Source organism: Heterodontus francisci, chromosome 10, assembly GCF_036365525.1.
Source record: "Heterodontus francisci isolate sHetFra1 chromosome 10, sHetFra1.hap1, whole genome shotgun sequence".
NCBI classification, from domain to species: Eukaryota; Metazoa; Chordata; class Chondrichthyes; order Heterodontiformes; family Heterodontidae; genus Heterodontus; species Heterodontus francisci.
The window spans coordinates 17,129,961-17,155,764 of NC_090380.1; the positions used below are offsets into that span (position 1 = coordinate 17,129,961).

The 25,804-nt window shown below is 42.9% G+C and overlaps 1 protein-coding gene across 8 annotated transcripts in view; it reads left to right on the plus strand.

Annotated features, from left to right (window-relative positions):
• The window catches only part of zc3h13 (zinc finger CCCH-type containing 13), a 150,498-nt gene that overhangs the window by 84,094 nt on the left and 40,600 nt on the right, over positions 1–25,804 (plus strand). For all 8 annotated transcript variants that reach the window (XM_068040171.1, XM_068040172.1, XM_068040173.1 and 5 more), the window contains 4 exons: positions 2,229–2,706; positions 5,698–5,795; positions 9,640–10,644; positions 14,944–15,405. In XM_068040171.1, coding sequence (XP_067896272.1) covers positions 2,229–2,706; positions 5,698–5,795; positions 9,640–10,644; positions 14,944–15,405 — 2,043 coding nt within the window. The remainder of the gene's footprint in view (positions 1–2,228; positions 2,707–5,697; positions 5,796–9,639; positions 10,645–14,943; positions 15,406–25,804) is intronic.

Sequence of the window (25,804 nt, forward strand, 5' to 3'; positions counted from 1 at the left end):
GAGCCCTAGCAAAACTGAAGTCCATAGGAATCGAGGAAAACTCTCTGCTGGTTGGAGTCATACCTAGCGCAAAGGAAGATGGTTGTGGTTGTTGGAGGTCACTCATCTCAGTCCCAGGACATCACTGCAGGAGTTCCTCAGGGTAGTGTCATAGACCCAAACATCTTCAACTGCTTCATCAATGACCTTCCCTCCATCATAAGGTCAGAAGTGGGCATGTTCGTTGATTACACAATGTTCAGCACCATTCACAACTCCTCAGATACTGAAGCAGCCTGTGTCCAGATGCAGCAAGAACTGGACAACATCCAGGCTTGGGCTGATAAGTTGCAAGTAACATGTGCCACACAAGTGACAGGCAATGACCATCTCAAACAAGAGAGAATTTAACCATCTCTCATTGATGTTCAATGGCATTACCATCGCTGAATCCTCCACTATCAACATCCTGAGGGGTTACCATTGACCAGAAACTGAACTGGAGTAGTCACATAATTACTGTGGCTACAAGAGCAGGTCAGAGGCTAGGAATTCTGTGGCGAGTAACTCCCCTCCTGACTCCCACTGCCTGTCCACCATCTACAAGGCACAGGTCAGGAATGTGATGGAATTCTCTCCCCTTGCCTGGATGGGTGCAGCTCCAACAACACTCAAGAAGCTCGACACCATCCAGGATAAAGCAGCCCGCTTGACTGGCACCCCGTCCACCACCTTCAACGTTCACTCCCTCCACCACTGGCTCACGGTGGCAGCAGTGTGTACCATCTACAAGATGCACTGTAGCAACTCACCAAGTCTTCGACAGCACCTTCCAAACCCACGACCCCTACCACCCAGAAGGACAAGGGCAGCAAATGTATGGAACACCTGTAAGTTCCCCTCCAAGCCACACATCATCCTGTTTTGGAACTATATCACCATTCCTTCACTGTTGCTGGATCAAAATCCTGGAACTCCCTAACAGCACTGTTGATGTACCTACACCCCAAAGACTGCAGCGGTTCAAGAAAGCAGCTCACCACCACCTTCGCGAGGGCAATTAGGGATGGGCTATAAATGCTGGCCAAGCCAGCGATCCCCACATCCCCTGAAAAAAAAGTGCACTGAGGTTGTGAACAGTCTGGTTCAGCTTGAGACCGTGACCAGGGACAGGGAAAGAATCAGTAGCTAGGGGCCAGAGAAAATGGCTTCATGCTTCCCAGTGTTTAATTGGGAAAAGGTCGTGAAAAGCGGTGACAAAGTCAATCTGGGTGTAGTCACCATACATGTGGAAACAGACATTGCGTTTTTGATTTCCCCAAGTATTTGGGATTTGTTTAACATTCAAGACCTATTTTACCTTCATCTCTCTGGAAGGTGATTTGTTTTAAAGTCTAATTCAATGGGTCCTACTTCCCTCCAGATGAGTTGGAGCAACTGATGTTTATCCCCTCTTTCATATATAATAATCCCTGAAATAATGGTCAGGCTACCAGTGGATGAAAAATTGCATTAAAAATGTCTGTCTTGCCCTTGCCTGCCACTCTGCGCCACCCCCCCCCCCCCCCCACCAACTCCTCTCTGCCTGACTGGCTGGAAAATCTGGTAGCAAGAACACTGGCTAAAATCATAATCCTGCAACAATAGTGTTAGAGTGGAGATTGCTGAGTAATATCTAAAATTAGCAGGAGTCCAGCAACACTCAGAGAAACGTATTAAATTCATAACCACATCTCTCTAATGTTATAATGCACTGTTTACGTGGCCATGTAATTTAAACATTAAGACTTTGATATGTAGTTCCAGAAAAAATTGGTCTATATAAAACAGACTATGCCTAAATTTAGTTTTCAGCCCTCAACTGTCGTAGTTACTCCCCAAAATTTTGTCTTAGACTCTGTCCTGGAGGATACCCTTCATGAAACATGTAAAATACTTGAAAACTGCCAAAAAATAACGCATATTATCTTTGGAGATGACTTTGATGCAATACTTTTGGGCTGTGACAGAATGGATGTGAAATTTCACAGTTGTACTTTCAAAAGGGAATTTGATAAATACTTAAAAAGGAAAACCTTGTAGGGCTTCTGTGGAAAGAGCAATGGAGCAGGACTAATGGATAGGTATTTCAAAAAGTTCAGCACAGATATGATGGTCCAAATGGTTGCCTCCACTTACTAAAAGTTTACAGCACAATAATTCTATATAAGTTGTTCTTTACTGATCCAGGTACTCTTTTTATTTTACAGAGCATACAGCTAGTTCTGCTACACGACATCCAGGGCGGACTGATGATCATGACCATGAGGACAGAAAAGATGAGAGGAGATCAGATAGAGAAGAGAGGAGGGATGATAGGCTAAGGGAAAGAGAACGCGAAAGAGATCGTGACAAAGATCGAGATAGAGACAGAGAGCGAGAAAAGGAAAGGGAGTTAGATCGAGAGCGGGAACGCGAAAGAGTCCGTGAACGAGATCGAGAAAAAGAGAGAGAAAAAGAGAGAGAGCGTGACAGGGGCAAGGAGAGAGAGCGGGATAGGGAGAGAGAGAGAGAAAGGGACAGAGAAAAAGAGAGAGAGAGGGAGAAGATTAAAGATAGAGACCGGGAGAGGGAGAAGCAAAAAGACTGGGATGAGAAAGATAAAGGAAGAGATGAACGCAAAGATAAAAAGGACGATCAACGAGAGGATCGAGATTTGCGAGAAAGTCATGGGGAAAGAAGAACAAGGTACATTCGTTCTAAGTACATTTGCAAATGTAATCCATAGGCTATAACGGAACAAATATTCAGTCTTATTTAAGGGTAGATTCACTAATGCATGGGAGTGATATTATGGGATTAAAGAAAAATTAGTCCAAAGTCTGATGCTATTACTAAATGTAGGCTGGAAGATCATTAATCGATTGCCCTCTCCTCTTAACTTAGCTAATTTTGTGAATACTATCTTCTAATCAATTATCAACAACTATCTTCCGCAAAACAGAAAAATGCTCACTCGCCAGTGCATCATTTAATGAACCTCTAGTTATCCAGTTTCTTTTCAGTGGGGCAAAACAAAGTTGAAGTACTGTTTAATTTCTGTAGATCTTTTTTCATTATTCTCAATGTTACCGTATCTGTTGCCCCAGAATTTTACACCAGACTAAACATCTTTCTCTATTTCCTGTATGGAAATGTACCAGGAAAAGCATGTAACATGCAATTCTTACAATCTGCTAAATAGTTCAGATGTATAAACTTGACTGAGGCTGAGCATTCTTTTTTTTCATGAGACATCCTATCCACAGTTGTATGGCAGGCATTGGGTACTGAACATGTGAAAAATTCACACTCTTGCCTTCCTTTATTAATGCTTTAACACCATGTGTGACCAGTTTGCATACCTTATCAACCTAGTGATGGCCCTGCACAATTAGGCTGCAGGATGGATTGTTTGAGTTATTGGAGCAAAGTCCTATAGAAATCTATTGAGATCAATTTCCATCAGTTTTGCCATTTTCTGTGGTATGTAATTAATCTTTATGGAACACTGGTACTGAATCCGGTCAAGAGCAAATTAGAGCTTGGTTAAAAACATGCTTATTCTATCTGCATTATGGATTGATGCTTCAAGCATGTTAGAAATAACATGTATAAATTGGTCAGTGTCCGTGTCAGTGCCCTTTTTATGTGGAGTGTGTAAATGTGACTTACCAAATTTGTATGTGAATGGGCTAGTGTAGAATAATATGTCATGGTAGGGTCAGGATGACTTACCAGCAGTTATGAAAACCTTTAACTGTAGATTATGCACAAAATTTTTGTTTAAAAAATTGGTTGTTTAAATTAATACATTAAAATTGTTTGAGTTAAAAACAAGAAATGCTGGAACCACTCAGCAGGTCTGGCAGCATCTGTGAAAAGAGAAGCAGAGTTAACGTTTAGGATCAGTGATGCTTCATCAGAACTGACAAATATTAGAAAAGTCACAGATTATAAGCAAGTGAGGTGGGGGTGGGGCAAGAGATAACAAAGGAGGTCTAGATTGGACCAGGCCACATAGCTGACCAAAAGGTCACGGAGCAAAGGCAAACAATATGTTAATGGTGTGTTGAAAGACAAAGCATTAGTACAGATTAGGTGTCAATACACTGAATATTGAACAGCAGCGAGTGCAAACCTGAAAAAAAACAGTGGGTGAACAAACTAAGATGAAATGAAATAAATGCAAAAAAATGATTGTAAAAAAGAATGTAAAAAAAAAAGGAAGAAAAAATAACTAAAAATGAAAGTAAAATGGGGGGCTGTCATGCTCTGAAATTATTGAACTCAATGTTCCGTCCGGCAGGCTGTAGTGTGCCTAATCGGTAGATGAGATGCTGTTCCTTGAGCTTGCGTTGATGTTCACTGGAACACTACAGCAATCCCAGGACAGAGATGTGAGCATGAGAGCAGGGTGGGGAGTGTTGAAATGGCAAGCAACTGGAAGCTCAGGGTCCTGCTTGCGGACTGAGCGGAGATGTTCCGCAAAGCGGTCACCCAGTCTGCGCTTGGTCTCCCCAATGTAGAGGAGACCACATTGTGAGCAGCGAATACAGTATACTACATTGAAAGAAGTACAAGTAAATCGCTGCTTCACCTGAAAGGAGTGTTTGGGGCCTGGGATAGTGCCACCCCCACCTCACTTGCTTATAACCTGTGACTTTTCTAATATTTGTCAGTTCCGATGAAGGGTCGCTGACCCGAAACGTTAACTCTGCTTCTCTTTTCACAGATGCTGCCAGACCTGCTGAGTGGTTCCAGCAATTCTTGTTTTTATTTCAGATTTCCAGCATCTGCAGTATTTTGCTTTTATTATAAAATTGTTTGAGTAATGCTTTAAATAGATAATGAATGGATTCATGCTCAAACATACACATGCAAGGTTTATTTGAGTGTAAATTGAGAAAAACGTGAGCTGAATATTTAAAGGGTCCATCTTCACAAGAAACATTATTACATTGCACAACCAAAGTAAAAACAGCCCACCACATTCAGTTAAAACGGTAATGTTTTCTTTGTTTTTTTTTTCAGACAAATTTGTGCACCACATGGTGTGATACTGCACTGTGAAGATCAACAAGTCACTTGCACAATTTGGTTGATCTTGACCAATGTGTATTTATGGTACTACAGTGGGCCGTGGGAAAAATCAACCCATTTTTCTGCTCTTGAATGCTTCCTGGTGACCTGTGCTGGGAATGTATGTCTGTAGATCAGTGGGCAAGGACCAGATCAGTTGGCTGTGATGATCCCTTCAAATCCCACTATTTGTAACTGTCTATGTTTGCTGTTGAATAGCAGCAACTTAAACAGAGTGCCACAAGGTTGCTAGTGCCCAAGGAGCCATACCCCAGCATGAGTATATCTTAAGAACTAGAAGAAAATCAGAGGATTAATAAATGCAACTTTGGGGGAAATAAATAGAAATTGCAACCTCGGCTTTTAATGTTTTAAGCTCCAAGTATTTACAAATTTTATGAATAACATAATTTTCTGTAGCGTAAACAGGTGTGATGCAGCTTCTTGGAGGGGCCTTAGGGAGTGGGAGTTGGGATCTGACTCCTGAGTCACTTTTGTGCCAATATGTACCCTAAAGTGCTTCCCATTGACTCAAGAGTGGCTGTACAACTGGACCTTACAAGTTGCTATGCATCTAGTGTATCCGTAATGCTGAATTTATTTATTTTTTTCTACCAGAAAACGTCCTCGAACTGAAAGCAGCCTCAGTCCATTGCCAAAGCGTGCCCGTGAGGAATCTCCTGATAGTGATACCTACAACAGTAGCGATGAGAAAAGTAAGTCTAGCTTGTATTCATTTAACATAACCAGCTTTTTCAAATTATAAAATGGTGACTAATCAATCAGCTGTATATTGTCGCGAAGGTGTGTTCAGCGAAAGGCTTTAATCACTGCAGCCTCTTCAATACTTGATATGAAATTGCAGGAGATTCTATATTTTATTTTTATTTAGAGATACAGCACTGAAACAGGCCCTTCGGCCCACCGAGTCTGTGTCGACCAACAACCACCCATTTATACTAATCCCACAGTAATCCCATATTCCCTATCACCTACCTAAACTAGGGGCAATTTACAATGGCCAATTTACCTATCACCTGCAAGTCTTTGGCTGTGGGAAGAAACCGGAACACCCGGCGAAAACCCACGCGGTCACAGGGAGAACTTGCAAACTCCGCACAGGCAGTACCTAGAATTGAACCCGGGTCCCTGGAGCTGTGAGGCTGCGGTGCTAACCACTGCGCCACTGTAAAAGTTAATTTGTTGGAGATTGTTATTCATGAAAAAAATCTACTCTTCCCTACTCATTTATCTTCCATATTATCCACTGACACAGACAGGCTAGAGAGCTACTCTAAGGTCTCTCTCAATGCTAAACTTTAGTTGGCTGTATGTGCAGTAATGGCGATAGGTAGCCTAGCCTTCCACTCTTCCTTTCCACACCCTGAGGTGCTTATGTGATTTATTTTTTTTTGCTCTGCATAGCAACGTGCAAGTTAAATGGGATGAAGACACACTGCAGCAATGGCAATCCCATTCTGTGTTTGATATCTCCCGGGTTTATTTAGTCCACATATGCGGGATCTCTCGCACATCATCAGGACCAGTTTTTCTTTGCAAGATTATATACAATGCATAAAACTGAAGTCATTCCCTTGTCTCATTGCACACGTGACTTTTAATAATAAATCATTTCCCTGCCTTTGAATTTGCTCCAGAAACCTTGTCCTTAGCTGAATGCAGCATAATTTTGCATGTTGGTCAACAACAACAGAGCCACTTGCCTGCACGTTCGCTCTGCGACCCAGACCAGCAGATGGAGATCTTCATTCCTGTGACTACACGGGTATGGAAAGCTGTTGTGGAGAAGCAAGGGTGCAATAAAGCACTGCCAGGGGTAAAAATGTTTAAACTGCCATTTGGCAGTTGACTGTGAAATTAATTGGCCATATGGCAGTATTGCTGAATTTATCCACTGCGTCGTATCTGAGTGACGGCTGGGGAGAATTAGCTTAGAAATGGTTCAGATGAATTAAGTCACGCAGGACGTTTTTCCAGAGTGAACAACGTCTATTAAATTTAATAGCAATTTTTTTTTTAAAATTGCACTATTGTAAGTCAGTTGATCTCCCACGGTATTGTTTATGGAGGTGAAACCTTGTTTCTTAAATCTCAATCTTAGCTGGCACTCACAATCTTGATAGATTGAAGAGTTTCCTTGTTGTGCAAATTTATATTCAAACTCCCAAGTTGCATTATCCAACAGAACTTTAAAAAAAAAAATCTATGGAGCAATGCCCCAGTACATCACTTTACACCCCACCATCCTCCACATCCAAAAGATCATCCTCCGCCATTTCCGCCACCTCCAGTGTGATGCCACTACCATACGCATCTGCCCCTCCCTTCCCCTGTTAGCATTCCGAAGGGATCGTTCCCTCCGCGACACCCTGGTCCACTCCTTCATTACCCCCACCACCTCGTCTACTTCCCACGGCACTTTCCCCTGCAATTGCAGGAGGTTTAATACCTGCCCATTTGCCTCCTCTCTCCTCACTATCCAAGGTCCCAAACACTCCTTTCAGGTGAAGCAACGATTTACTTGTACTTCTTTCAATGTAGTATACTGTATTCGCCGCTCACAATGTGGTCTCCTCTACATTGGTGGGATCAAATGCAGACTGGGTGACTGCTTTGTGGAACACCTCCGTTCAGTCCCTGAGCATGACCCCGAGCTTCTGGTTCCTTGCCATTTCAACACTCCCCCCTGCTCTCATGCTCATATCTCTGTCCTGGGATTGCTGCAGTGTTCCAGTGAACATCAACGCAAGCTCGAGGAACAGCACCTCATTTACCGATTAGGCACACTACAGCCTGCCGGACTGAACATTGAGTTCAGTAATTTCAGAGCATGACGGGCCCCCCTTTTTATTTTTAATTATTTTTTTCTTTTTTATGTGTTTGTTTTATTTTAGCTTGTTTTGTTTGTTTCTACTGTGCCTACCCACTGTTTTTCTCATGTTTGTGCTTGAGGCCGGGCTGCTCAGTTTTTTGTCCATTCACACCCTCTCTGCACTAACATTTTGTCTTTCAGCACACCATTAACATACCGTTTTCCTTTGCTCCGTGACCTTCTGGTCAGTTATTCTGTGTGACCTTGTCCTATCAACGCCTCTTTTGTTATCTCTTGCCCACCCCCGCTTTACTTGCTTAAAACCTGTTACATTTCTAATATCTGCCAGTTCTGATGAAGAGTCACTGACCTGAAACATTAACTCTGCTTCTCTCTCCACAGATGCTGCCCGACCTGCTGAGTATTTCCAGCATTTCTTCTTTGTGCCCCACTGCATAGTCTTGTTTCACACCATTCAAAATGGAACAATTTCGATAGAGTCAGTGCACACTTAGCCATGCGTTCCATCATGGAGTTGTTTTGGAACCGACAAGCTTCACTGGACGACAACGTTTCATCCTAATTCTTTAGTCTGGCTTGATTATGTTGAAAGCTTTCAAATCAACAAATGCCTATATAAAAGTCTATTGTGCGCCTTCCAAATTTGGTGAGCAACAGAGATTATGCCTGTGATTCCTTCGTTAGTCCTGAAGCTGCATTGCAATTTCAGAAGCCTCCTTCCCACTATGTACAGGAGCAGGATTTCAAGAAGAATCCAATTCAGTCTTGCCAACTATGGATAAATTGAGATGCACAGACCTGTACAGCAGTCTGACTTATTTTCTTCTTGTATATCTTAATGGTTGCACCCTTTAGGGCCTGTAGCCCACTATCACTCTCCAGATTGCATAGAATTTGCAGTGCAGAAATAAGCCATTCAACCCAATTGGTCTATGCTTGTATTTATGCTCCAAACAAGTCTCCTCCCACCCTATTTCCTCTAACCAAATCTGCATGTCCTTCTGTTCTTTTCTCCCTCATGTACTTATCCAGTTTTCCCTTAAAGGCATCTATGCCAGTCGTCTCAACTGCTCCATGTCAGCGGGTTCTCTTTCTAATCATTCTTTGAGTAAAGAAGTTTCTGCTGAATTCTTTATGGATTTATTAGTGACTGGGCCGAACAGCTTGTGCAGTCACCAAGTAAGAGGCACTGGGAATGTTAGTCAGGAACTTGCAGACCCGTAGTGCCTGATTTTTAGACAGCTTCTCTGTCCACAGATGCTGTCAGACTTGCTGAGTATTTCCAGCACTTTCTGTATTTATTTTAAATTAATCAGGCTGTCTGCCCGTGGTTTCCCATAGAGTGTCCCCTATGAGTTCTGCTCAGTGCTGGCAGTGTCTGACAATGGAACCAATCATTAAATCTTTTAAAAAAGCTCTCAGAATTCAACTGGCAGTTCTTTGGGGTGCATGTAAATGCGGTAAAATAATAAAATAAGCTGATACAATAAATTGAATTTTGCTTCCTGTTGAGGTATTTCCACAGGACACCTTTTGACCTGTGAGGCAAGAAGCGTGGTGGCAAAAAGATAAATTAAACAAAATTAAACTTTACACCCAAGATTCTGTGGGAGGAGTGTACAAATGCAGCAGAAGTAGGTGATGCAGCTATAGAATTAATTTTTTAATGTTCTGTCAGTTTCTGAACGAAATGCATTTTGTTTCAGGTGAAAAGCACCGGCTATTGAGTCAGGTTGTACGCCCACAAGATTCTCGCTCACTTAGTCCACCACGTGTCATTGAAGACAGAACAAGCAGCTGGAAAGAGGATGACAGAAAGTCAGATAAAAAGGAAAGCACAAGGAGGCGGGAAGACCATATGATGAGAGAGAGGATTACTTCAGGGGACAAGCAAAGGGAGCATATTGCAGACACTGTTGAGAGCTCACGAAGCAGAGAGTCAGACAGCACTGCTCACCATGCTACTGAGGATAGAGAGGTACCTATAGGACTACATGAATATGGTAAGAAAAAGACTAAAGGACAGCGAAAGTCTCAGAAGAGAAATAGAAGAGATGAAGACTTTGTATCAGAAAAATACATTCCAGAGGCTATAGTGGAAGAAACTTTAGTTTTATCACCCAGGAAACCTCCAAAGAAGAAAAATATTGATAAAAAGCGAAAGCGCTCTAAAGGTGATTCAGAACCTTCTGATGAAGAAGTGGTTCCACAAGCCAAAAAATGGAAGGGTCCCAGGACTCCACCAGTAACACTAAAGGAAGAATCTATAGAAGAAGTGTCTGAGAAGAGTGTTGAAGGAAATGCCCAGGGAGGAGGTGATGTGGTTTTCAGTGACTGGTCAGATGGAGATGTGCCAGATCGTGAGGAAAGTATCATTTCTGACAAGAGTGTTGATGAATCTCGAAGGAAAAGCCATAGAAGTAAGATGGATAAAATCGAGCCTCCTACCACAGCAGATGATCGTCCACGTAAAACTGACGAGCACAAACGAAGCAGCAGCCTTGGCAGTAATCGAAGCCGGACTTCAAGTCGTTTACGATCACCGTCCAATGAGTCTATCCATCGCAGCGGCGATGACCAGAGTGGTGGAAGGAGACTGCAGCATGGAACTTCGAGAGATGGACAGAAGTATAGAAATATCGAGTCTGGTGAACGGAAATCCCGAATAGATCAGCTCAAACGTGGGGAACCCAGCCGCAGCACTTCCTCAGGTAGTAAGATTTTGACTCTCCCTTGATATGTTAGCATGCACGAGTTGAAGTATACAAAGTAGACTGGTATCTTTTTACATCCAATAGTCACAACAGAGTGAAAAAATTCCATGTAAAGAAACCTGCACCAAACTAGGATAGCTTTACTGTTAATGATGGTGCAGTCTATTATAGCCAGGATCCTGAGTCAACCTATACAATGAATGATTGATCATACTTGATACTGGAAAAAATTTATTCCATTATTACAGCACAAATGTTAGTGTTTATTCAAAGTACCAATAATTGTATTGAACAGTGGAATTTCACTTAATCGCACTGCAATTGCCCTTGATTATCTGCCAGAATTTTTTGTGGTGCAGAGCTTTGCTTGAGATACCGCCTTGCTGCACGCCCATACCAATTTCCTTCTGATTGATAAAAATCCAACCAGACAATCCTGTCAGGATTGGCATTATTTTATGTCATTTTTATTGTATCTATCTTCATTCCCATGCCCTAGGGTATCACTGCACTGTAAGTGTAAGACCAAATCTTTGGACATTCTTTATTTATCCATTATAATAGAGGTTCTACTGTACTCTGTAGAATACTGCAGGTGGAATTAAAAATAAATAGGTGATGTTTTTAATCGAACACTAACTGTCATCTCAGTAGCTTAGTTAAACCAGTAAGCAGCTGAGCCACATAGACCAGGAAGGTCCCAGGTTTCATCCCTAGTGCTGTTAGTTGATCTTCATAAGGAAATTAGACTTGGCTTCAGTACCCCAACTAAAGTACAAAAAGAAGCCCCTTGCTTCTGATCACTATCTTGTGACATCTGGCTGGATGTGTGAATATAAGATTAAAACTATTTGTTCAGCTGGATGTCTGATGCGCATCGCCATGCTTAAGAATTTCCAAACCAAGCTACTGAGAAGTTGCCCCAGACAGAGCTAATGCTGACCTGACAGAGTGAGCACTCAGCATAGGGACACCAAAGGTAAGTCGAGAGAGTTTGGAAGTACTTGGACGAGAGCCAAGATTTAGGGTCCCCAGGTATGTTCAGGCAGTATTACTGGACATCAGCCAACTAACACTACATACCGTGCCAATAGAGAGTGTGAATAAGGTTTCTGCTGCTTGTCCAGCCAGGATTACCTGATCCATTAGGGCTTTGGGGTCCAAAGTTATCTGGAGGTCAGTAGGAAGAATTCCAGCCCCCAGTGACAGGGCTACTACTTAAGATCCTGTTAATGAGAAGGCTGATTGACCAGTCTTCAACATGGCCAAGAGTACTCCGGAACCATTTCTTTCAGATATTGGGCATAAGGGTCCACAACAAAGGGTTGACTCTATTCCAATCTTCCATCATTTGAAGTGTCATCTTGGAGCCATCTCAACTGCAAAGATTTATAACTTACCTTACTCCTCCCCTTCCAAAGAAAGCCTTCACAGTGAGCAGAAGGTTATTCTAACATGGGAGGGCATCAGAATCTTGTAGGCATGCATTGGAAGATTTTACGTTGACCCATGTGCCAAATCAAGGAATAAGCAATGAGATGGGTTTATGGCAAAAAGAGCCAGAGGGTCTTTTTGGACGGCACAGTGGCGCAGTGGTTAGCACCGCAGCCTCACAGCTCCAGTGACCCGGGTTCAATTCTGGGTACTGCCTGTGTGGAGTTTGCAAGTTCTCCCTGTGTTTGCGTGGGTTTCCTCCAGGTGCTGCGGTTTCCTCCCACATGCCAAAGACTTGCAGGTTGATAGGTAAAATTGGCCATTAGCAATTGCCCCTGTTGTAGGTAGGTGGTAGGGAAAATATAGGGACAGGTGGGGATGTGGTAGGAATATGGGATTCGTGTAGAATTAGTATAAATGGGTGGTTGATGGTCGGCACAGACTCGGTGGGCCGAAGGGCCTGTTTCAGTGCTGTATCACTAAAACTAAAAAACTATTATCATTAATTTCTTATTAGGCAACTAAAAGTGTAGGTTTGAGGCCTTGTTTGGCAACCAACAGATATTAGGATCCCCTCACAAGTGGCTCGGAGCGCTGTATAATTTGCTTTAGTATGAGTGAACTACCACCCGTCCTAAACTCAGCATGGACACATGCAATGTATTGAATGGTGATTTCCACCAGTTTAAGCTTCAGCAGCGGCAACTCTCTGGAGCCCATTCACGGCATGTCTTCTCATATCCACCCTCCAAATAATACCTTATAGCAGCCATTATCAGATGAACAGATTGTCCATGCCAAGCACCTTAATGTTCTGGATGTCCAGGTCTGCTACCATATACCTGGCTTACTCATTAATAACTGTAGGTTTTATGTGCAGGGGTATGGGAAAGAGGCATCCCTGGTGAGACTGACTTCCTCTTCATTGGTGACAATTTGGTGAAGGCCAGAACCCTCTGGCTCTTTTTGCCATAAATCCATCTCATTGCTTATTCCTTGATTTGGCACATGGGTCAATGTAAAATCTTCCAATGCATGCCTGCAAGATTCTGATGCCCTCCCATGTTAGAATAACCTTCTGCTCACTGTGAAGGCTGGCATGTTAATAAAGATTGTTGGCACGAGATATCAGAGGCTGCCTGTTGCGGTGCAAATGCATGTATCCTAGTAAGGAGTTAGTGCCTTCAGAGAAAATTGCCAAAGGGAAAAACATGGAAGTTGTGTTAAAAATTGACTCGCATCAAAGTGTTCTTCCCCCATTGTATATTGGATTCCTCTTGAAAATGAGAATGCCAGATCTATTGCAAGGTTCCAAAGGAGATGTTCTGTGATTTTAAAAAAAAATTCCACAGGTCTCTTTGTTTTATTAATTGATTGTGATCCATCACAACAACTTGTATTCATATAGTGCCTTTAACGTAATAAACGGTCCCAAAGCACTTACAGGTCAGTCTGATGAACTGATTTACCAGCAGAAATCGTTTTCACAAAACTTCATAAAGAATCTTCCTTCATCAACCTTTTGGCTCTTTTTGACATTTGTTCATCTGGGAATTATAAACATCTGTATAATGTTTCCAGAGCTACTTGTATTTTTAACAGGTGATGGTTTTAAAAGCATTCCAGTAATCAAATGCTGATTTTTTTTTTCAATGACTTAGCTTTGATTTTTTTTTCTCATCAAAATTGAGAATGTTTGCACTGAGGATAAGAACCATTTTCATCTCACAAATGAAATACTCCCAGATCAGGACGTGGTTTAAAAACTCCCTTTGCCTTTTTCTAAAATATGTCTCACCTCAAACCTCAGAAGAACAACAAAAACAAAGACTTGTATTTCTATAGTGCCTTTCATGAACTCGGGCTGCACCACAGCACTTTTATAGCCAATTAAGTACTTTTGAAGTATAGTCGCTGTTGTAAAGTAGGAAAACACTGCAGCTAATTTGTGCACCGCAAACTCCCACAAATACGATGGGATAATGATCAGATAATCCATTTCATAGATGTTGATTGAGGGATAAATACTGGCCAGGACATGGGAGAGCTCTCCTCTTCAAAGTAGTATCTGAGTACTTTAACATCCAGAGAGAGAGCAGAAGGGATCTTGGTTTGATCTCTCATGCAAAAGACATTCCTTACTGTGCCAGTATGGCAATTTTTGATTTCCTACACCTGCCTTCTCTGAGTGAGATTGCTAATGTGGAAAATAGAAAAATTAATGTGAGGCAGTAGGGTGTCTAGTTGTAGAATTAAGTATGTGACCTAGTGCATAACAAGTTTAACTCTTCATTGGGCTTGTGCTTTTCCTGAAGTTGAAACACCTGTCATAGGCACTGCATTATAACACTAGAGGCTTGATCTCAAAATTGACATGCCCTATCGTTGGAACATTACTCGTTTAGAACGTTGACCTGTCCATTTTATTTGATGTTCAGAGATGCCAAGGGAGGGCATGCAATCAGTATCCCCACAACCCTTAGCAAAAACCTTTACAGTATCATGTTGCACCAGTTAAATTTAAAAAAGCTTTGTATCACAGCAAGAGCATTGTTCAGTTGAAAACACAATAGATTGAACTCTTGGTAACAATGTCATTTGTTTTCTAAATTTTCTTTTTGATTCTACAATTCAGTGTTTATTTAAGGATTTGTTTTGTATGTTGGATTCACTGCAAATGTACTGCTTGTGTAACTGACTGTAGCTATTGATTGGAGAAAGACAATAGATGGTGTCGTCATGCAGCTGTTCAAAGTCGCTTGTGCCATCCCTTTGATAAATACAAGTCTATTTCATGGAAAAAATACCTTTAAAAGTTTATTTTCATTTGAGTGAGTAATGTGATCTTAATGTGTTTTACAGATCGTCAGGATTCAAGGAGTCACAGTTCTAGACGAAGCTCCCCTGAATCTGATCGACAAGGGCGCTCCAGGGCTGGATCCTTTGAGAGTAGAGAAAAGCTTCAGGAGAATGAACATGACCGAGATCGAGAAAGGCGAGAGAGAAAGGAATGGGAACGGGATGGGGAACATCGGGACTGGGTTAAGACCAGGGATAGAAATAGAGACCGAAGAAGAGAGATCAACAAGGAGAGAGAGAAACCACCAGCAGAATTGCCCGATAAAGACAAAGAACGAACTCTGGAAGCTGCTTCCATATTGGAACAGCCCCGAGTAGAACCGAGACTGGAAAGAGAACTTGAGAAACAATTTGAGCAAGTCGAAACTGCAGCTGTAATAAGCTGCGAAAGAGATGTAAACGAGCTGGTAAAAGAGCCAGAGAATGAAGAGATCCAAGTCGATGAAGCCATTGATAGCATTGAAGGTAGTGTTTGAAGTGTAAAGTTTAATTACAGAACAGAGAATATTTGTGTAAAACTCTGAACTGAACCAAGCACTAATCAAAGATATATATATATTATATAGTTATATGAGAGAAAATCGTTGGAGAGTTATCTATCGTCTTGTTCCGTGCACCTTCTATTGGCTGGTTTTAAAGTGATATTGAAGGGTTTTGATAGAACATATAGAGAGAAACTGTTTCCACTGGCATAAGGGTCATTGACCAGAGGACACAGGTTGAAGGTAATCTTCAAAAGAGCCAGAGGTGAGATGAGAATTATTTTTACGCAGCTAGTTATTAGGTTCTGAAATGCACTATCTGAAAGGATGGTGGAAACGGATTCAATAGTAGCTTTCAAAATGGAATTGATAAATACTGGAAAAAGGGAGCTGCGGGGCTAAAGGCTATGAAAAGAGCAGGGGAGTGGGGCTAATTGAATGGCTCGTTCAAAGAGCAGGCACAAGTACAGTGGGCCGAATAGCTGCCTTCTGTGATGTAAAGTTCTAAGATTAATGGAGGCCTAGGAGAACAACTTGTTCTGTGCAGTTTCTAATGACTGGTTATAGAGTAGCATTGGTGGAGGTCTGGTCTTGAAACAAACAAATCCCACCAACACGGATAATATGGTGCTGAGCTGTTCCAAAGGAGAGCTAATACCTCTCTATATTTTGCTCCAGTGTTTACAAGATTAATTGGAGGGAAAATAAATGTGAATATTTTTAAAGTTTAGTCACTGCATCATAACAAGTTGCATTTATATGGCACCTTTAATGCAGAAAATGCCCCAAGGTGCAACACAGAAGCATAATCAGACAAAAAGACACCAAGCTGAAGAAGGGGTGACTAAAAGGATGTTTAAAGGGGGTGTTTGAAGGAAGGCTTTAAAATTGGAGAAATTTAGGGAGGAGTTTCCAGAGTGTACTGCCTAGACAGCTGTAGGCACAGCTGTCAATGAGGCGAATGGATTGGGGGATGCGCAAGTGGTCAGAGTAAGAGAAGCATTACATTGTCTGAGCATTATTGGACTGGAGAAGGTTACTGGGTAGAAAGGTACAGAATCTTGAAAGGATTTTCAAGATTTTCAGACTGTTCGCTACACCAGTGTCATATTTGACCCAAGCTGAGCTTCCGACCACATATCCACGCCTATTTCCACCTCCATAACATCACGTGACTTCACCCCTACCTCAGCTGATCTGCTGCTGAAACCCTGATCCATACCTTTGTTACCTCTAGACTATTACAATGCTTTCCTGGCTGGCCCCCCACATTCTACCTTCCGTAAGCTTAACGCCATTCAAAACTCTGCTGCCCGTGTCTTACTAACCTATAATCCTTATGCTTGCTGACTTACATTGGCTCCCAGTCAAGCAAAATCTTGATTTTAAAATTCTCACCTTTGTTTTCAAGTCCCTCCATGACCACGCCCCTCCCTTTTCTCTAATCTCATCCTGCCCCACAATCCTATGAGATATCTGTGCTCATTTAATTCTGGCCTCTTGAGCATCCCCAATTTTAATTTCTTCACCAATGGTGACCATCTCTTCAGCTGCTGAGGCCCGAAGCTCTGGAATTACCTTTCTAAAACTCTTGGAATCTCTACCTCTCTTTCTTCCTATAAGACACTGCTTAAGACCTACCTCTTTTACCAAGCTTTTGGCCATTTGTCTGATATCGCCTTATGTGGCTCAGTGTCGCATTATGCTTTATAATGTTCCTGTGCAGTACCTTAGGATGTTTTATTCATTTAAAGGTGCTATGTAGATAAAGTTGTTGATTTAAATACAAGCATGAGAATTTTAAACTTGAGGCACTGAGGCATTGAGGAACTGGGACCTATGTAGGTCAGCCAGCATGAGGGTAAAGGGTCAGTGGGACTATGTGCTGCCTCTACGCTATTCTGCATGGTTTTGGATGTTTTGAAGTTTATGGAGAGTGGAGAATTGGAGGCCAGGTAGGGGAGCAGCAGCATAGTTGAGTCTGGAGGTGATAACCATTTGGGAATATTTCAGCAGCAGATGAGCTGAAGCAGGACGGAGGCAGACAAGGTTAAGGAGTTGGAAGCTCAGTTCGCTGCCAAATAAGATATTGAGATTGGCTAAGGAAAAGGATGGAACCGGTAGTAATTGTACGAAGTTTGTCCGTCTGAAGACGATGGCTTTGGTTTTCCCAGGGTTTAATTGGCGGAAATTGTGGCTCATCTGGGATTACGTGTCAGTCAGGAATCTGACACCATAGAGGCAGTGGAGAGGTAGAGCTCTACATTGTCATTTTACATGTGGAACCTGATCCCTATGTCTTCAGATCATGTCGCCAAGGGACAGCATTTAGATGAGGAAGAGAAGGAGGTCAAGAATATAGATCACTGGGGACTCCAAAAGTAACAATGTGGGGAGGGAAGATTAGCCATTGTTGGAGCAGCTCTGGCTGTTATTGAATAGGCCAGAATGGAACAAAGGACAAGCAGACCCACTGAACTGGTCATCGTAGGCAAGGCATTGGAGGAGGGTGGTATGTTTATGCATATCAGAAGCTGTCGAGAGGTCAAGATGGACCAGGAGGATCACAGTTTTGTGACTTCGATGATCTATACAGTTAAATATGAGCAATTTTTTCACTTTTGTTTTCCAAAGCTTTTGGATTGGTTTCTTTATCAAACCACCAGATAGCAGGAGAAATGGAAAGTGTTTTGGAGATATAGCATCATTACCACTTCATGTAGCAACGTAGAGGAGAGCCAAGTCAAATAATTTTCAATCCTGCCTGACAGACAAGTGCTGGAGAAATTGCAACCAGACACGTGCACACCTCTGATCTCATCCCTAGATCCTGTCATTCCGGCTGGCAGTTCAGGGCACCACAGTCCTTCTGATCATGTCAAATCCACTGATCAGAACATGAGAAACAGGTGCAGAAGTAGGCCATTGTGTTTGTGAGGAGACACAAATATGAAGTTAATCTGGCACAGTATGTGGTGTTACATGTTTTAGGATCAGGGTGTCTGGCAGTGGATAATTGGGCTGAGTTAGTTATCTTGTACCTGCGGCAGGTTGGGAGAAATGATACTCCCACTTTGCCTGTCCTTTGGTGTGTGTATTGCAGGAGTGATGTAGGATTCTAGGAAGTGGGCTTAATATTTTCAGCCTCAGACAAAGCCTGAATAGTGCTGTTTTGATTGGCTTAGATCCATAGGTGTTTTACATGTTTGTAGTGGGGATGTGTGTGCCTCCACTGCAGCAAGTTAACTACTGTCAGTAATGAAAGTTGCACTCGGCAGTGGGTGTGAGGTTAGTCAACCAGGATACAAAGCTAGGTGGGAAAGTAAGGACACAAAGAGGCTGAAAAGGGATATAGACAGGTTAAGTGAGTGGGAAAGAATGTGCCGAATGGAATATAATTTGGAGAAGTGTGAAGTTATCCACTTTGGTAGGGAAAATGGAAAACCAGAATATATTAAAAGATGAGACTAGGAAATGTTAGTATTTAGAGGGACCTGGGTGTCCTTGTACACAAATAACAAAATTAACATGCAGTTCAGCAAGCAGTTAGGAAAACAAAAATAGTATGTTACTCTTTATTAGGTATTGCAATATAAGAGCAAAGAAGTCTTACTGCAATTATATAGGGCCCTAGTGAGACCCCACCTGGATTACTGTGTACAGTTTTGGTTCTCTTACTCAAGGACTTTCCTTACAGGAAGTGCAATGAAGTTTCACTAGACTGATTCCTGGGATGAGGCATTTGTCTTATGAGGAGACATTAAGTGGACAAGGTCTGTATTCCCTATGTTTAGAAAATTGAGGGGTGATCTCATTGAAACATAAAATTCTTGGAGGACTTGACAGAGTAGATGATGAGAAAATGTTTCCCCTGGCTGGGAGAGTCGAGACCTAGGGGTCACAGTCTCAGAATAAGGGGTCAGCCATTTATGACTGAGATAAGTATAAATCTCGTTACTCAAAGGGTTGTGAATCTTTGGAATTCTCCACCCCTCAGAGCTGTGGATGCTCTGTCATTGAGTATATTTAAGACAGAGGATGGTAGATTTATGAATACTAAGGGAATCTAGGGATATGGGCGGGAAAATGGAATCGATGTAGAAGATTGGCCATAATCTTATTGAATGGCGCAGCAGGCTCGAAGAGCTGAATGGCCAACTCCTGCTGCTGTTTCTTATGTTGTTATAAGCCATGGGCAGGGAAGTGGATTTGATGTGATCAGAAGGATTGTGGTGCCCTGAATTGCCAACTGGAATATTTGGATCTAGGGATGGGACCAAAGGTTGCGCACATGTCTGGTTTCAGTTCCTCCAGCTCTTACCTGGCTGACAGGATTGAAACTTATTTGTATAAAATAAAAGCAAAAAACTGCAGATGCTGGAAATCTGAAATAAAAACAAGAAGTGCTAGAAATACTCAGCATGTCTGGCAGCCTCTGTAGAGAGAGAAACAGAGTTAACGTTTCAGGTCTGTGTCCATTCTGATGAAAAAAAGGTCACAGAGCTGAAACGTTAACTCTGCTTCTCTCTCCACAGATGCTGCCAGACATGCTGATTATTTCCAGCATTTTCTGTTTTTATTTTTGAGACTTATTTGACTTGGCTCTCCTGCATGTTGCTACATGTAGTGGTAATGATTCTATATCTCAAACGCTTTCCGTTTCTCCTGTTATCTGACCGTCTAGGTCATATTTTCCAGATTTTCTTCTTGTTTTATATGGTCTTTGCTATTGCAGAAGCAAGTCCAGTGAATGTGGAAAGTTATCCCTGTGGAAATCCTTGGGCATGAGATGGTATCATTCTAAGCGGGGTTGGTTTGCTTTGGGAGTTGAAGAAATGTCACTGGGTCTGGGAAGTACTGAAACATGTATTTTGGGTGAGTGGAATTTGTCAGCTAATTGTTACAAAGACACAATTTGACCATGATGAGAACTTATTCAAGTCTGGTGATACCCTTCCCATCACAGTTTATGAAATTACTTACGATAAATGTTTCTTGGAGTGCCCTATTGCATCAGTGTAGTGCAAATTGACTCCGGTTTTGTTTTGAGAACATTGGCTGAATTTTTTCGAAGGGGATCAAATCCTGCTGCCAGGGCCTAAAGCGGAAGCCATCTCTGTCTGCAGGCAATGGGACCCTGAGGAAGCATTTTGCCAATGGCGGCCAATTAAGAGGCCACTGCCAGTACTGCGGTCCAGTTGAGGATGGTGGCCTGTTCTCCCAGAGCTGTCGGCCCAGTCAGAGGACCAGCAGCCTTGGCAGCGCCACCATTAGTGGTGGCCACAGCTGAGGTTGCAGCACACAGGAGATTGTGCCTCAAGACCGATACGTGCTCGAAGACAGAAGTTATTTTGAGGAAGCCAGGGCCAGGCAGGCAGGCCCCGGCGGTTAGGGTGATTATTCCAGCAGTGGCCATTGCTGTCAGCTAGCCCCTCCATGGGCCATGAAGCACCCACCAACGAGGCCCTCCCCAACCAGAAACCCACTGGGAGCCTGCCAAGTTGACCTGGCAGCTTCCCCACATGGTGGGGGCCCCTCCCAGTACCGGTAAAATGACAGTGGGGGTGGAAGGTAGCCCTTAATTGGGCAATTAATTGCTTTAATTGGCCATCCAGTGGGCAGCCACGCCACCGAGGTTCATGCCATTGGTAGTACTTTAGGGATGATGCAGATATTGTAGTTAAGGAGGAGGAGTGTGAAGTATTGGATGTGATAAACACAGAGAGAGAGGAGGTAATGGGATTATCATCCTTGAAAATTGATAAATCACCAGGGCCAGATGAAATGTACCCCAGGCTGTTAAAAGAAGCAAGAGAGGAAATAGCAGAAGGTCTGACCTTCATTATTAGGTCCTCAATGGTTGTAGTTGTGGTGCTGGAGGATTGGAGAACTACTAACGTACCTCTGTTTAAAAAGTGAGCGCGGGATAGACCGAATAATTACAGGCCAATCAGTCTAACCTCAGTAGTTGGGCAAATTATTGGAATCTATTCTGAGAGACAGGATAAACTGTCACTTAGAAAGGCACAGATAAATCAAAGATAGTCAGCATGGATTTGTTGAGGGATGATCTTGTCTGACCAACTTGATCGAATTTTTTGAAGAAGTAGCAAGGAAGATTGATGAGGGTAGTGCAGTTGATGTGATCTCTGTGCATTTTAGCAAGGCTTTTTACAAGGTCCCACATGGCAGACTGGTTAAAAAAATAAAATCCCATTGGATCCAGGGAAATGCAGCAAGGTGGATACAAAATTGGTGTTATTGCAACTGGAGGGCTGTTTCCAGTGGCGTTCTGCAAGGCCCAGTACTGGGTTCCCTGCTTTTTGTGGTTATAGATTAACGATTTGGGCGTAAATGTAGGGGGTATGATCAAGAAGTTTGCAGACGATACAAAGATTGGCCTTGTGGTAGATAGCGAGGAAGGTAGCTGTAGGCTGCAGGAAGATATTGATGGTCTGATCAGATGGACAGAAAAATGGCAAATGGAATTCAACTTGGAGAAGTGTGAGGTGATGCATTTGGGGAGGTCAAACAAGGCGAAGGAATGCATGATTAATGGGAAAATAATGAGAAGTGTAGAGGAAGTAGAGAGACCTTGGAGTTGAATGTCCACTGATCCCTGAAGGTAGCAGGACAGGTCGACAAGGTGGTTAAGAAGGCATATGGAATCCTTTCCTTTATTAGACAAGGTATAGAATATAAGAGCAGGGAGGTTATGCTGGAACTGTATAATTCATTGGTTAGACCACAACTTGAGTACTGTATGCAGTTCTGGACACCTCATTACAGAAAGGATGTAATTGCATTAGAGAGGGGTGTTTTTATTTATTCATGGGATGTGGGCATCGCTGGCCAGGCCAGCAATTATTCCCCATCCCTAATTGCCCTTGAGAAGGTGGTGGTGAGCTGCCTTCTTGAACCATGTGGGGTAGGTACACCCACAGTGCTGTTTTTATTGACTTCGAGGTACAGAGGAGATTTATGAGGATGTTGCCAGGACTGGAAAAATGCAGCTATGAGGAAAGATTAGAAAGGCTGGGATTGTTCTCTCTGGAACAGAGAAGGCTGATAGGAGATCTGATTGAAATGTACAAAATTTTGAGGGGCCTGGATCGAGTGGAGGTGAAGGACCTATTCACCTTAGCAGGGAGGTCAGTGACGAGGGGGCATAGATTTAAAGTGATTGGCAGAAAAATTAAAGGGGAGGGAAAAACTTTTTCACCCAGAGGGGTTCTGGAACTCAATGCCTGAAAGGGTAGTTGAGGCAGAGACCCTCAACTCGTTCAAAAGGAGTCTGGATATGCACCTCAAGTGCCGTAATCTGCAGGGCTATGGACCAAATGCTGGAAGGTGGGATTAGAATGGGTGGATCGTTTTTCGGCCGGCACAGACACAATGGGCCAAGAGGCCTCGTTCTGTGCCGTAAGCTTTCTATGATTCTAATATGCTGTGGTGGCAGTAAGAAGCTGGGCTTCCCCATCCGATGCCTTCCCCCACCATGTTGCCAGCCCGTCACCATAGGGCTGGGAAAATTGTTTCAGTCTACAATTTCTCCCTTTAATTTGAAGTGTTACGGAAGACTAAGGCGCACTAGTGCTCAATTGCCGGTCTGCAGGAATTTGGAAACGCATCCGTAGATATTGTAGAACTGTTGTATTAGGGTGCTGACTTGTCGTATTTGGAATAGGTAAGGAAGGTGGATTAGCCAGGAGCAGTCTAGGCTGGTAGCTGCATTTCAGTGAGTTTGGAGGGCATGGCAGAGAAGGAATTCCTTTTATGCACAGTCAAGAGTCTGAATGTTGCTTTTGCACCTAAAATATCCGCTGCCCATATCTGATATGCATGCAGATTTCTCACAAAGTAGAATTTTTGTGGCTTGGGAGCAGGTTGAAGTTCTTTCAGAAGATAACAGGTGGTGGTGATACAGATCACCTGTCACCTGGATTTGTACTTCAACCTATTGTCATTACATCTATAATCTGAGCAAAGAGGTGATGGGGGAGCAAGGACAGTCCTGTCTCATTTCTTATTGGCCACTAGGTGCCAGTCTTTGCTCAATGGTAGCACTCTTGCCTCTTGAGTCAGAAAGTTGTGGGTTCCAGAAGCTTGAGCACATAATCCAGGCTGACAATTCATTGTAGTACTGAGGGAGTGCTGCACTGTGAGGTGCAAGCAAAATTCTGCAAGTGCTGGAAATGTGAGATAAAAATGGAAAATGCTGCTAAGATTGAACAGGTCAGGCAGCATCTATGGTGAGTAAAAGCTGGGTTAATGTTTTGGGTTGATGACATTTCATGAGAAGTGCAACATGTTGCAGCTAAACAGTTTATAAAGAGGAACAAAGCCAGGGAAAGGTGAGTAGGTGGAGATTTTGGGGAGGGAAGAAAAATAGGTGGTGTATGATTAGGTGGAAGACAGGAGATGATTAAAGGACTGAGTTGATAACCCTGCTAAGACAAAAAGTGGTGATCCTGAGAAAAATTAGAGAAAGAAAAGATGTGCTCAGATGATGTGGGGATGTTTGCAGCAGGATGATAGAGAGGAGGGGGCACCTGAAAAATCAGATAAAGTGGAAGCAACTTTGGCCCTGGAACACTGGCTTGTATTCTCAGCCAAATATTTCTCTCCACTGTGCTGGACAGGGCTCTTGACAGTGTCCCATTTCCCTCAATTCCGCACTCAACCTGTCTCGTCCCTCCCAAACCATAATGGGGTCCCCCTTGCCCTTGCCTTCCACTCCATGTTCGACACATCCTCAGCCATTTGCATCGCATCCAGTACGATCTCACCACCAAACACAAATACCCCTCCCCTTCCCATTCAGTATTCCGAAAGGGCCATTCCCTCTGTGACACCCTGGTTCACTTCTCCATCAACCCCAACACCTGCTTTTCCATCCCTGGTACCTTCCTATGCAAGCACAAGAGATGCGACATCACTTTCCTTACCCCAAATAATCTTTCCAGGCAAGATAATTTACTTTCTCCAACCTGGTATACTATATTTGCTACTCTCTGCACAGTCTCTTTTACATTCGATTGACCAAACACAGATTGGGTAATTATGTTGCTGAGCATTTCCGTTCTGTCCACAAGTGTGACCCTCAGCTTCCAGTTGCCTGTCATTTTAATTCTATGTCCCAATCCCATTGTAAATTCCCTATCATTAGTCTCCTGCACTGTTACAGTGAAGTTCCATGCAAGCTCGCTAAACAGCACCTTGGCTTTCTGCTGGGCACGTCGCAATCCTTTGGCCTTAACATTCACTTGAACAACTTCAGACCTTAACTACATGCCCTATTTTCTCTCAGACAGTAGGTGCTGGTTATGTAGAGTAAGTGCATCAAAGTTACTGGTTGATGGGACTTAGAATGGGATCCATTATTGATACACAGATGGCAGGGTGGTTCGTTCTCTTGGAGTCAACCTGCATTTTTTCTCTAATGCGTTCCTGGCCATGGGAGCTTCTCTACTATGCCATATTTTCCAGGCTTCCCTCCCCCTTTGCTTTTTTCACAAACATTCACAAGTCCTCTGAACATACCTTTTTATCTAATTGTTCTTATATCGCTGCCATTAGCCTTCCATCATTATCATCACCTCTGTCAATTAATCATGTCCTCGACCTAATTTAAAAAGAAGAAAATCTTGCATTTCTATAGTGCCTTTCACGACCTCTGGACATCCCAAAGTACTTTACAACCTCTTTTTAAGTGTAGTCACAGTTATAATGTAGGAATTGCAGCAGTCAATTTGTACACAGCAAGCTCCCACAAACAGCAATGTGATAGTGATCAGCTGATCTGTTTTTAGTGATGGATAAATATTGGCAAGGACAGGAGAGAACTCCTCTGCTCATAGAATCATAGAAAGTTTATGGCACAGGAGGAGGCCATTTGGCCCATTGTGTCTGCGCCAGCCAAATTAAAACAGCCACCCAGCCTAATCCCACTTGCCAGCATTTGGTCCGTAGCCCTGCAGGTTACAGCACTTCAGGTGTAGATCCAGGCACCTCTTAAATGAGATGAGATTTTCTGCCTGTACCACCCTTTCAGGCAGTGAGCTCCAGACCCCCACCACCCTCTAGGTGAAAAATGTTTTCCTCATCCCTCCTCCAATCCTTCTACCAATTACTTTAAATCTATGCCCCCTAGTCACTGACCACTCTGCAAAGTAAATAGGCCTTTCCCATCCACTCTATCCAGGCTCCACACAATTTTGTACATTTCACTCAAATCTCCCGTCAGCCTCCTCTATTCCAAGAACAACCCCAGCCTATCCAATCTCCTCATAACTGCAATTTTCCAGTCCTGGCAACATCCTAATAAATCTCCTCTGTACCCTCTCTCGTGCAATTACATCCTTTCTGTAATGAGGTGACTA